We start from the raw sequence: 12,326 nt of genomic DNA, 5'->3' as shown, positions 1-12,326 counted from the left end.
CAGTCCTTAATTTTTTAACCTCTATGTAATTAGATAAGCAATATTATAAATACCAATAGTTAGTGATTAGTACTGTGTCAAAATGTCATAGACATAAAAATGTCAAAGCATTTTAGTATTTATATCTGTATACTTACGTGTATGTGTGTGCATGTGTACCTGTGCCATGGAGTATGTGTGGGGGTCAGAGGACAACTGTGGAGTCAGTTCTCTCTGCCATGTGAGTTCTGGGGATAGAACTGAGGTCAGCAGACCCGATAGCGAGTGCCTTTAGCTTTTACACATTGAGCCACCTCTCCAGACCCAATCTTAGTTTTATTATCCTCAGAAGCTGCTCAGGGATACACGAAGCTGAGGTCACTTGCTTGCCATTTGAATCAGAGACCATTCCTTACTGAGAGCAGAAACATACAGATGCATAATCCTTTAAACAGACTGAGCTCTACCCTCAGTCGACGCTGAGATCACACCTGCATTTTCAGCTGTGAGCCTAGCCTTCCAGCCCTCACATGTTTTACAATTTCATTAGACTCATTCAGTCTTTATGTGGTTTGTCTACATATATGTATATGCCCCACTTGCGTGCCTGGTGCCCTCAGAGGTCAGAGGAGTGCGTCAGATCTCCTGGAACTGGAGTTACAGATGGTTATGAACCGTCATGTGGGTGCTGGGAGTCAAGCCTGGCTGGAAGAGCAGTGTTTTAACCACTGATGCATCTCTCCAGAACCTCACCTCCATTTTTAAACAGCTATAAATACACAAGAATGAGAGGTAGGGACCTCAGCTTTGAAGGATCATAAACATTAATAATGAAAATTGAGGCTGCTTTGGGAAGGTTAATGCGAGTAGCCAGACTTGTATTTAGTTACAGCATACGGTTACATTAGGATATAAGCACATAATATGACATGTTATCATGGGGAGTCTTTTACACAGTAACTGCATGGCTAATATTTTATATAACAAAAGAAAAACCGAGTCTATACATTACCAGAACAAGGAGAGGGAAACAATAGACCCATATAAATTATAACAGCAGTGACAATGGGACCCTCCTCCCTCCAACTCGTCTCCAGTGTAAAGTCAGCGCGATGCTGACACACTGGGCCTGTGACAAGACGGAGCCCCATCTCGACATCTTCTCAGTTCTTGACTGGAGTCGAGCTGCCCTTCATTGTTTTCTTCAGGTGGTGGTAATTGGGCAAGATCTTCATCAAGAAATCCAGCTGTAGTGTCTGGGGCTGAAAAGAGTGAGGACGGACAGAGAGCAAGGTCAGCAACACCAGGGGGAAGTGGTATTAGTTCCTGGAGCTCAACACAATTTCCACTCTGTCCTTTTCTGCCTTAAGTTTGTAATGGAATGCAGTAAGTCTGAGAACAAAGCCAGACAATCTTACATATAAAACACACAGAAAACACTTGCAAATTTTGTTTAGATTTTTATCCTGGCTTCTAAGCCTTAAGAGTGCTTCCCACATAGCCTGCAATGCCCTCAGCTGAAGTTGACTCTCCCTGGGCTGGCACTGTCCCTCTCCTGACTGTAAACTCATGTGAGGGGCTCCGTCCTGGACGCCGTGTCAAAGAGTTCAAGGAAGCTGTCCCAATAAAGGCCACTGCTTGATCCTTACAACTGGTGACATCTGGGAGCTGGCTTCACACCTGACTCGTGCGAGCAGGCTGCACACCTGACTCGTGCGAGCAGGCTGCACACCTATGCCGTCTGCGAGACTTCTGATGCTCTTGCTCACTTCACACTGTCTCTCTCCAATCCTTAGTTTGTTTCCCCCTTTAATCACTTTTGCTATTATTCAGGAGGATAATTTAAAGAATTCAATTTCCCCTTTAGTTTATGGAATACCATCTCATAGGTCATCCACGGGGTGAGGAAGTAGCCCGTTGATGGGGTGTAGGGTGTGGCTCAGCATGCAGGAGACCCTGGGTTTGCGTCCCAGCACCACACAAAGCAGGCACAGTGGTGCCTCAGTAATCCCTGCCCTGGGGAATTGGACTTGGAAGGACAGAAGTTCAAGGTCATCCGTGGCGGTGAATTCCAGACCAGCAGGGCCTACACTAAACTCAGAGAATGGAAAAGTGAAGTAATCTAGAAAGAATTGGTTTTAGTTTATGATTAAAAATATGATTAAGAAAGGTCAAGTATCAAATGTCTTAAAAATAATTTCTTTGAGGAGAGAGGAAAAGAAGCTTAAGAAATCTGTACTGAGTATGGCAAGACAGGAGCTTTACAAGCGCAGTGTGAATGCCTCCCGTCTCAGGGAAGCCCGGTGCCTGAGCCTTTCATCTCCTCCCCTTGAATTACTAGGAAGGGGCGATTCCTGTGAGCCTGATAAATATCTAAACATCCTCCTCTCCTCAGAAGCTGTGTGTATAACTGAGCCCTGGCGCTTTCATAAACCAAGTTAGAAACCCATGGGACGTTTGAGGGCTGCACCTCATCTTCAGGTTTGTATCTGGGGTGAGTCAGGGAGTGGATATTTCCCTGTGAGGCTCAATGGTGCATGGGAAGAACAGCTCCGGACCCTCCTCCTCCATTACCACTGTCACTGTCACACGTGAGCATGTGTACGCACACAGGACACACACACACACACACACACACACACACACACACACACACACACACACACACACACACATGTGATTTTAATCTAAAGAATTCATTTGCTTTGGGGATGAAACCCTGGGCCTTGTATGCTAATCAGACCAAGTCACAGTCTTGGCCCCTAATCATTTGCTGCCCACTGAGACAGTCACATGGAACTTTGGGAGGCCAGGGTCCTAGATGGACTCCTTTTAGAGAGGCTTTGGTACCTGTGGCCGCTCCGTCTGCACCCGCCGCAGGCAGTCGGCGCCGTAGATCACTGTGTTCTCAGGGATGGCTTCAAAGGTGTTCAGGCTGCAGCAAGCACCAATGATGCAACCGCTGGTCAGGATGACATTCCTGCCTACGTACGCTGCAGCAAAGGCAGAGTGACAGCCTGAGACGTCGAGTGAGTATGGGCAGCTCTCATTGTGCTTACGTTTCCCATTATGATTAGGTATAGAAACACTAATGGGCCGTAAGAAGAGACCGGAAACGCCTCACAGTGAGTGCACAGAAGGCGCAGAACAGGCAGTGTGTGGGTGCAGGTGGACTTCTCAGAGTCCTTGCTAACAGGCCGTGTGGCATAGGGCGCGACAGGTAAGGTCTCTGAGCAGGGAGTCCATCCTACTTTTCTGCTCCCTTTAAAGGTCAATGGGGTAGTGGACATATAGGAAAGACAAGGCAATGTTCCAGCAGTGTTCTCTCCCAAGCATGTAGGGGCATTAGCTCTGGGAGCTGGCTCCCATAATGCCCTGCTTGCCTCTAATTTTGATAAGTAGATGTCAGTGTCTCTGATTGGCTAGGTAAAGCAGTCCTGAAATTAAAGAAAGCAGTTCCTGGCAAAGCTGCCACTGGCAAGCCATTCTACAAGAATGTGCACCAGCTATGGCAGTGCCGACACATCAGGCAGAAAGACGTTCATCTCAGAGCTTCCCATGGAGCTCGAATCCAGCCCCAGCTTAACCGTACCCGGCTGTCTTTTTCACTTAATGTGGTTAGCCACGCTATCAGATAACCACATAACTAGGTTAGGTTCTTCTGAGGCAGAGAATTAGCCTGACAATGACATTGGTCCAACCCCAGCATACCACCTTGCTTGCCCTTAGGCCGTTTCCCAGGACACAACGAAGAGAAAGGAAGTAATCTCTGTGAGGACAGAGCTCTCTGGGCACAGCTTACCTTTTGACTCAATGACATTATTGTCTCCCATTTTCATGGCTTGGGAATCTGTAAAGCCGAGTTAAGTCAACACTCGTTCCCATGCATCCAGAATGTTCTCAGTGTCCTGGGACAGAGCTATGAGGGGGCTGCACAGACTGCCTGCCAGGAGTCTCTGCTCACACAGCTCAATTCTCAAACACAAATACCTTCGCTCAGAAACAAACGACCCCTATTTAGTGTGCACACATGGGTATCTGTGCCTGTGCACACATGTGTGCCAGCTGTGTGTATGTGTTGAGATCAGAGGACAGTTGAGGGAGTCAGTTCTCTCCTTCCACCATGTGGGACTGGCAAGGGCTTGGTGGCGAGTGCTGTGACCAGCTGAGCCATTTTGCCAGCTTTAGCATCAAAGCTAGAACTAGTTTCTCCGTGTCTAATGCCCTCAATCAAGGCTACCTGTCAACAAGTTACAGTCCTAGTAAAGAACCTTCAAAGAGCTGAAGACCTGTGTGTGTGTGTGTGTGTGTGTGTGTGTGTAGTGTGTGTATGTGGAGTGTGTGTGTGCGCGGTATGTGTGGGGAGTGTGTGTGTGTGGGTGTGTGTGTGTGGGGGTGTATGTGGGGTGTGTGTGTGTGTGGGTATGTGTATGTGTGTGGGGTGTGTGTGTGTGTGGGGTATGTATGTGTGGGGAGTGTGTGGGGTATGTGTGGGGTGTGTGTCTGGTATGTGTGGGGAGTGTGTGTGGTATGTGTGGGGTGTGTGTGTGTGTGTGTGGGGGGTGTGTGTGTATGTGTGTGTGTGTGTGTGTGTGTGTGTGTGTGTGTGTGTGTGTGTGTGTGTGTGTGTGTGTGTGTGTGTGTGTGTGTGTGTGTGGGGGTGTGTGTGTGTGTGGGGGGTGTGTGTGTGTGTGTGTGGTGTGGGTGTGGTGTGTGTGTGTGTGTGGGTGTGTGTGTGTGTGTGTGGGTGGTGTGTGTGTGTGTGTGGGGTGTGGGTGGGTGTGTGTGTGTGTGTGTGTGTGTGTGTGTGTGTGTGTGTGTGTGTGTGTGTGTGTGTGTGTGTGTGTGTGTGTGTGTGTGTGTGTGTGTGTGTGTGTGTGTGTGTGTGTGTGTGTGTGTGTGTGTGTGTCTGTGTGTGTGGTTGGTGTGTGGGTGTGTGTGTGGGGGTGTGTGTGTGTGTGTGTGTGTGTGTGTGTGTGTGTGTGTGTGTGTGTGTGTGTGTGGGGGGTGTGTGTGTGTGTGTGCGTGTGTATTTACCTTACCGAGTGACTTGCCAGAACAGGATCGACCTCTTGGCTTCTGTGGTGATAAGGATTAAACCCATGGCAGCCATGTGCTGTAGACTACAGCCCCAGTCGCAGAAAGGATTTACTGTTATTATCTCCCTCCCTCTCCCTACTTCTCCATCTTAGAAAAGATTTCTTTTTAAAAAAATTCTTTAATGATTTATTTTTATTTCACATACATTGGTGTTTTGCCTGCATGTGTATTTGTGAGAGGATGTTAGATCCCCTGAAACTGGAGTTGCAGACAGTTGTAAGCAACCATGAGCAACCAGGAATTGAACCAGGGTCGTCTGAAGAGTAGCTAGTATTCTTTTTTTTTTTTTTTTAAAGATTTATTTATTTATTGTATATGAGTACACTGTAGCTGTCTTCAGACACACCAGAAGAGGGCATCGAATCTCTTTAAAGATGGTTGTGAGCCACCATGTGGTTGCTGGGAATTGAACTCATGACCTCTGGAAGAGCAGTTGGGTGCTCTTAACCGCTGAGCCATCTCTCCAGCCCAGTAGCTAGTATTCTTAACTGCTGAGCCTTCCCTCCATCCCTCCCAAAAGATTCTTAACATACTTCGATGAGTCTGTGTAAGAGCTTGATGGCCTAGTCTATATATTTTAGTCTACGGGATAAGGTATGTCAGTTTCTATACAGGGAGAGATCTAGGCTCCAAACACATCTGGGAGTGATCGGGGCAGATCGCTGCAAAGGATACGACAGCCCACTTCAAACACGTTGTTGGTGCCAATGATCATAGGCTTGGGTTCTGGGTCTTCAGTGTCTGGGATGATGTTATCTGGATGGCTATAAAGCAAGGAGACAAATCACCAAAGGCCAGTGACGTAGTACGCAGCTGCTATCTCATTTCAGAATTGGAATCACCTGTCTCAGTTTTACCTGCACCAAGCTTAAAAACGCACAGCTACCCCTAGCTCCGGAGCCAGGGGAATTACTTCTCCACCCCTCTCCTGTGCCAGGGAAGGCTGGCTTCTATGCTGAACAGAACTACTGCAATGTAAGAAGTCACAGGAATGAAAACCACCTCAGAAGAGGTGTCACACCTTTAATCCCAGGAAGGCAGAGTGAGGCAGATGTCTCTGAGTTTGAGGCCAGCCTGGTCTACAAAGTGAGTTCCAGGACAGCCAGGGCTACAGAGAGATCCTGTCTCAGAGAGAGAAGGGGCTCAGGGAATGTATCAAACCCCCTGGTGCTGATGTCACTGGTGGATATGAGCTGCCCCGTGTGAGTGAAGAGTCCTGAACTCAAGAACTCAGCACGAACAGCAAGTATTCCTAACTACTGAGCCGTTTATCTAGTCTTCCTTATTTCCTAAATTCTAAATTCAGAGGACAGTTCTCTAAGACAGTGTAAACAACAACAACAAAACCCCAAAACAATAAATATACTTTTAGCCTTCTTTAGAAGGATCAAAATCATGCCTAACTTGGATTTTTTCTATTCACAATAACCACTTAAAACTGTGAAATGGAAACCGTTACTTTGAGCTATGGATAATTAGTGAAATATGTGGAAGATAAAGCTGTCCTCTTAGAGCAGAGGTTTCTCTCTGACAGCTGATCTCTGCTGATTCACAGGCTGATGTGAATGATCTCACAACCAAGGTACTAACTAAAGAGAATAGTAATACTGGGAAAAAATGGATTCACACTGCAAGAAACTCCCACAGGTCCTGTGTGTCAGACAAATCAGCCTTTTTTATCACAGCTAAGTATTTTCCCACACAAATTCCATACATTGTTGCTACAAATTAGGTAAAAGCTTAAATTTCTTGCCAAAATTTTATCTAGAAAAATTTATACATGCTTTTGAAAACACGGTGGGTATTGTAGCCCAGTGCACAAGGATACACACTGTCTAACATCTTATCACACTGTTATCTGTAACGTTTATGAACTGCTAGAAGGATCCCATATTTCGTGGATATAATTCTGGGTGCCTCCCATGTGGAACACGAAGCACAGTTAAATTCACACGCAGACACACAGGAAATCCAACCAAAACAGTCTTCGGTATGGTAGGCACAACACGGGAATTCTGGATGAGATCAGGAAACCATTACAGCCACTAGACCCAGGGCTGATGGTGGGGTGGGGTGCGGGTGGGAGTGGGGGTCTGGTCTCTCACGTACTTAATGCTAACTGGTCACAAACACCCTTCCGCAGCTCTGAAACAGTTGGCTTTCCTGAGCTGAGCCAGGTTCCTGGGCAGCTGCCACTGCTGGGAACCTTCCCGTGGTGCACAATTCCGAGCACCGGTGGGTCTCACTCACGCGTTTATGATGAGGGCCTGCTCCTCTATTAGGTTTCCTTCGCCGATAATGATTGGGCCGGCCTCTGCGATGATTCGTGCTTTAGGGTGGATCACCGTCCTAGGACCTGCGAGGCAGAGCAGGTGAGAAGAAATTATCAGTGTGGGCTGCACTTCCAGCAGACGGGTGGGAGGTGACAGAGGTGGGCGAGGCTTCTGGGAGGAACATTTTCTACGGTTGTGCCAGGCACCATGCTGAGTGCCGTGTAGGTACTGTCTCCGGCTGTTATCAGCAGCGGTTAGCGCCAAATCTACAGGCAAGGTGAGTGAAAGGGCACACGCACAGGGCACACAGCTCAGCCTCCATCCGACCTCCCGTGACCTCAGTGTGTGGAGACGGTGTGTGGTACATGCGCAGAGACAACACGGATTCCTGACTTCCTGTCACTACTAAAAATTAAAATAAAGCAAGCATGAAGTGGCGGGCTGTCTGTGAGTCCCACTCCTTGGCTCGATTGTCTAAAGTGGAGGGGACAGCTACTCCAGACTACACTGTGGTTCACTGGAGGCCTGCGAACAGCAGTACATACAATATCAGTAAGAAGCTTAAAACTACATAAAACCTGGAGAGAAGCACTCAAGCACTGCATGCTGCAAAGCACCTCACATCCCCACTACCGTGTGAAGACTTCCTCGTTCCTCAGAACGGCCACTTAGGCACTGCAGTGCTCAACAACGCTGTCACAAATCCTGGGCTCTTCTGAGATAACAACTTCTACATCTTTAGCAGTGCAAGCCAATGGGAACCACACTCATCCAACACGGATTTCTATTTTGCTTCAAAGTACTCAAAGGGCCAGGGTCTGATTTAGTTTTTTGTAGTTAGAGTCTCGGCCTGCACCCAGCCTTGTCTAGAAAGTCAGGCTGCTGGTCTCTGTCACATCCAGGCTGTGTCCTCTCAAGGGCCGTGTTTCCACACCTAGAGCAGGACGGGGTCCTTAACAACCACCGCACTGGACAGAAACGTGGGTTACAGAAACACTGAAAGGGAAGCCATAGGATCTGACAGGACAGCCCAGCAAGGAGAGCCACTGCTGCCATGCCTCGTGACCTGAATTCTGTCCTGAGACCCCCGTGCTGGAACCCACTCCTTAGGGTCCTCTGGCCACACTCTTGGATGTACACAACAAACACAGGAAGACATTAAAAACGAGGCAGTCGGGGTTGGGGATTTAGCTCAGTGGTAGAGCGCTTGCCTAGCAAGCGCAAGGCCTTGGGTTCAGTCCTCAGCTCCGGAAAAAAATAAAAAAACAAAGAAACAAAGAAACAAAAAAACACGAGGCAGTCGCTGTGCCACGAAGACCTATGAATTTTTGAACACTGAGCACAGTGGCTGGTTTAGGCCTGAGACAGACCAGGGCCGCTCTCTCCTTTCTCATGGTAACAGCTTCTAACCACAGCAGACTTCTGACTGGTAAGGGATAATAAGTAGGACCTGGAGCACATCGGGACCATGACAGGCAGCAGACCTCTGATCAGGGCTGGGCAAGCATCCAGAGACACCAGGCCTCCCGCTGACCCTTAAATCGGGGCTGTGACAAGCGGAATGTGTGAGAAGTCACCTGAGGGTGTATTATGAAAACTAGGGCCCCTGGCACCGGTGGTCTGTCTTCCTTTAACATTCCTCTAACGTGTACCTCTGAAAATATATGACAATGCTATTTTTTCTTTCAAAAATACACCACACAGGACTGAGACAGCTCAGCCAGGACCCCCAAGATACTTGCTGAGTTCTATGATGACACAAATGGTAGGTGCTTGAGGGACACCTGAGGTTGCTCTGGCCTTGAAGTGCACAAACATACACACACACTGCCCTCCCGTGCACAAAACACAGCTTGGCATCATGGTGCCATCTGCAATCCCAACACTTAGGTGTGAGCAAGAAGATCTCAAGTTCAAGGCCATCCTGGACCTCACAACCAGTTGAAGGCCAGCCTGGGCTACATGAGACTGTGTCAAAAAAACAAAAACAAAAACAAAAACAAAACAAGCAAAATAAAACAAAGCTATTATATAACAAAATCAAATCATAATGAGTATTTTTTGAGACAGGGTCTCACTATGTAGCCCTGGCTGGCCTGAAACTCAGAGATCCATTTGCCTCTGACGAACTGCTGAGATTAAAGGTGTGCGTCATCGCGCCTGAGTCTGAGCACTTTAAGTGGATGTTTTATTGCTGCCATTATTACTTGTTAATCATTAGTTACTAATGGGTACCTGGAAAAGAACTGAGTATAAATGAGGGATATTCATTCTCACGGAGCTGCTAGCCCCTTAGCAGCTTAGGTGAGGCCTTTGACTTTGACACTACTGCCACCTGCTGGCGTCCTGCCCCAACTGCAGGTTAAATAAGGAGGGGAAAACAATCTGCTTTGAATTGAGAGATGAAAGCAAAGGGGGGAGGGGCGCCGCAAGAAACTGCACAGTCCCTAAGTGAGGCTAACACACAGCACACGTGACAGCTAAGAGTGTGGTGTGGAGAACAGGAAGAAGGCACAGCTGTCTGCAGTTTCACACTGCAGGCCTGGGACAGAGGGCCTCAGTGGCAGCATGACACCTACCGCAGTCTCCTCCAGGTCTTCCTGTGTGCCACGAACACTTTTACCCAGAACGAGTCTGATTTAGAGTCATGTTTAGGGTCTGGGAGTTAAACTGCTTTTTAAAAAGTTGCCATGCTTAGTCCCCTTCTCCATTTAACTCTGCATGGACCTTCTTGGCATGGCTGCTGGCAGGGCAGTTTGTGTATGTACACTTTCTTACTGAGTGTGCCGAAAGCCTCTCTGGCTTATCTCCTTGTTTGGACAAATGTGTCTGGAGTCAGAGCTGCCCTAACTGGCGTATGAATTATTTTTCTAAGCGGCCCAGCCAGGAGGACATCCCTGCATCCTGTCTCCTTTTCCCTCATTTGGTAAAGGGTGCTCTCTCTTCACCTTTGCCACGGACAGCAATCTCTGTGCACATTTTCATGTCTGTAAATAACCCAAGCCATTTCTTTTAAAAACTAAACCACTCCCTTGACCACTGCCTTGCTTTGCGCACTGAAGGAGATCCTGGCAGAGAGGCCTGGGGTCTGAGCAAGCTCTGTGGGGAGAGTGGTGGTTACGTGGGACAGTTTCCCACTGTGCCCAGCTTGCTCCTCTTATGCCACAGGGGTCTGCCCTCACAAGCACCTGGGTCAGGACTCCTCCGGGGCCTTCCTCACATGCCAGTCAGTTCTCAAAAGGAGGCTTTACAGAAAGTAATTAGTATCAGTCTGATGAAAACCAAGTTTGAGCCTATGAAAATTAGCAGGACTCTGAGTTCTGAGCACCTCCCCATGGGGTGTGCTTCCCCAGGGCTGTCAGCCAGAGCCCTCCTGGCAAGGACTGGACTTCCCGGATCTACCCCCTGCAACCATCCCTCTCTCTGTCATAGCCCCATCCTCACGCCCCCATTCTGAGAAAGGAGGATGCAGGCAGCCCTGACAGACACACATCTGGCTTCACACGTCTAGTCAATTTCACTGTTAGAACAAATAATTGAATTTCTAGAAAATCAGATACAATTTAAGGTTCCAATAATTTGAAACACATCAAAAGAAAACCCTTACTTCTTCAAACTAATGAAAGTGTAAAAAGATGAGTAGTGCTCACATGGAGCACCCACACACACTTCTGTGGAGCACCCACACACACTTCTGTGGAGCACCCCACACACTTCTGTGGAGCACCACACACACTTCTGTGGAGCACCCACACACACTTCTGTGGAGCACCCCACACACTTCTGTGGAGCACCACACACACTTCTGTGGAGCACCACACACACTTCTGTTTACTGCTCTCCAATTCTCCAGGGAGTAGTTTACCAAGGGCCAACTGCCACTGCATAGACAACAGAAAAGCTTTACGTCAATTACTCCAGGAAGCTGAGCAAGACCTGGTTGGAGAGCTGGAACAAGATAACTCGGCTCAGATTAAACTTTATAACAGTGCTTGTCAGAAGGGTTTGAATCTGAGGTGTTAGTTCAGAAAAATGAATAGCTGCTGAAAACTGAAGAATTTTATGCTAAATGCAACAGTGACAGAAATAATTAAACCCAAACTCTGGGGAAGAAACCATTTATTTATATACACAATTAAATAAACATAAGGTTTGGGGCTGGGAGAGATAAATACAACCATCATGAGATAAAAACTGGGAGACGCAGCGCTGTATAGCTACATCTCTCTCGTGCATCTTTTCCTTGCTTATAAGTGAAATTGTTTTTAAAATAGATGAAAGCATCTTCAGTGCATGCTCAGCACATGTCTGCTACCCAGCACCACTGCATGTGGATAGGTGATACATACACACATATATGTATACAGCAAGTCACTCTGCCGATAAACTGTGAATCATTCTAGCTCTTTTTCCTTAAAGAGTTTTCTTTATCACTTCTGAGGGAATAGGTGTGAACATGACCAAAACACATTGTATGAAATTCTCTAAGGATTAACAAAACAACAGTGATTAAGAACACTGGCTGTAGGTTGGGGATTTGGCTCAGTGGTAGGGCGCTTGCCTAGCAAGTGCAAGGCCCTGGGTTCGGTCCCCAGCTCCAAAAAAAAAAAAAAAAAAAAAAAAAAAAAAAAGAACACTGGCTGTTCTTCCACCCACATGGCTGCTCACAACTATCTCTAACTCCAGTTATGGGAAGCAGATAACCCTCCTCTGCCCTCACCTAGCACTGTGCACATATGAAACACATAAATACACACGTGCAGGCAACATGCTCATACACATAAAACAACAGAACTATTAAAAGAATAAAATTAATCACTGTCTTTGCTCACATAATCCCGGCATTTAGGGAAGGAGGAAGATAAGAAAGCCAGAGGAACAAGAGGAGCAGGCGCTACAGCAGGACCCTAGGCAGGGGCCGCTGTGGGCTGTGAGCTTGAGTTCTTTCTGAGCCACAACGAGAGCCACACACTG

The 12,326-nt window shown here is 47.5% G+C and overlaps 1 protein-coding gene across 1 annotated transcript in view; it reads right to left on the bottom strand.

The window, feature by feature from the left end:
* Positions 1-826: 826 nt before the first annotated feature.
* Positions 827-12,326, bottom strand: part of Dctn6 (dynactin subunit 6) — an 11,560-nt gene continuing 60 nt past the window's right edge. The window contains 8 exon segments of the mRNA XM_032919082.1: positions 827-1,241; positions 2,830-2,972; positions 3,782-3,829; positions 5,755-5,843; positions 7,330-7,435; positions 7,661-7,668; positions 12,282-12,320; positions 12,322-12,326. The exon segment at positions 12,322-12,326 is cut by the window's right edge and continues 60 nt beyond it. Coding sequence (XP_032774973.1) covers positions 1,143-1,241; positions 2,830-2,972; positions 3,782-3,829; positions 5,755-5,843; positions 7,330-7,435; positions 7,661-7,668; positions 12,282-12,320; positions 12,322-12,326 — 537 coding nt within the window. The 3' untranslated portion in view covers positions 827-1,142.

Source organism: Rattus rattus, chromosome 13 (genome assembly GCF_011064425.1).
Source record: "Rattus rattus isolate New Zealand chromosome 13, Rrattus_CSIRO_v1, whole genome shotgun sequence".
Lineage (NCBI taxonomy): Eukaryota > Metazoa > Chordata > Mammalia > Rodentia > Muridae > Rattus > Rattus rattus.
Note: the sequence above shows the minus strand (reverse complement) of the source record. Positions and strands in the feature narration are given on the sequence as shown.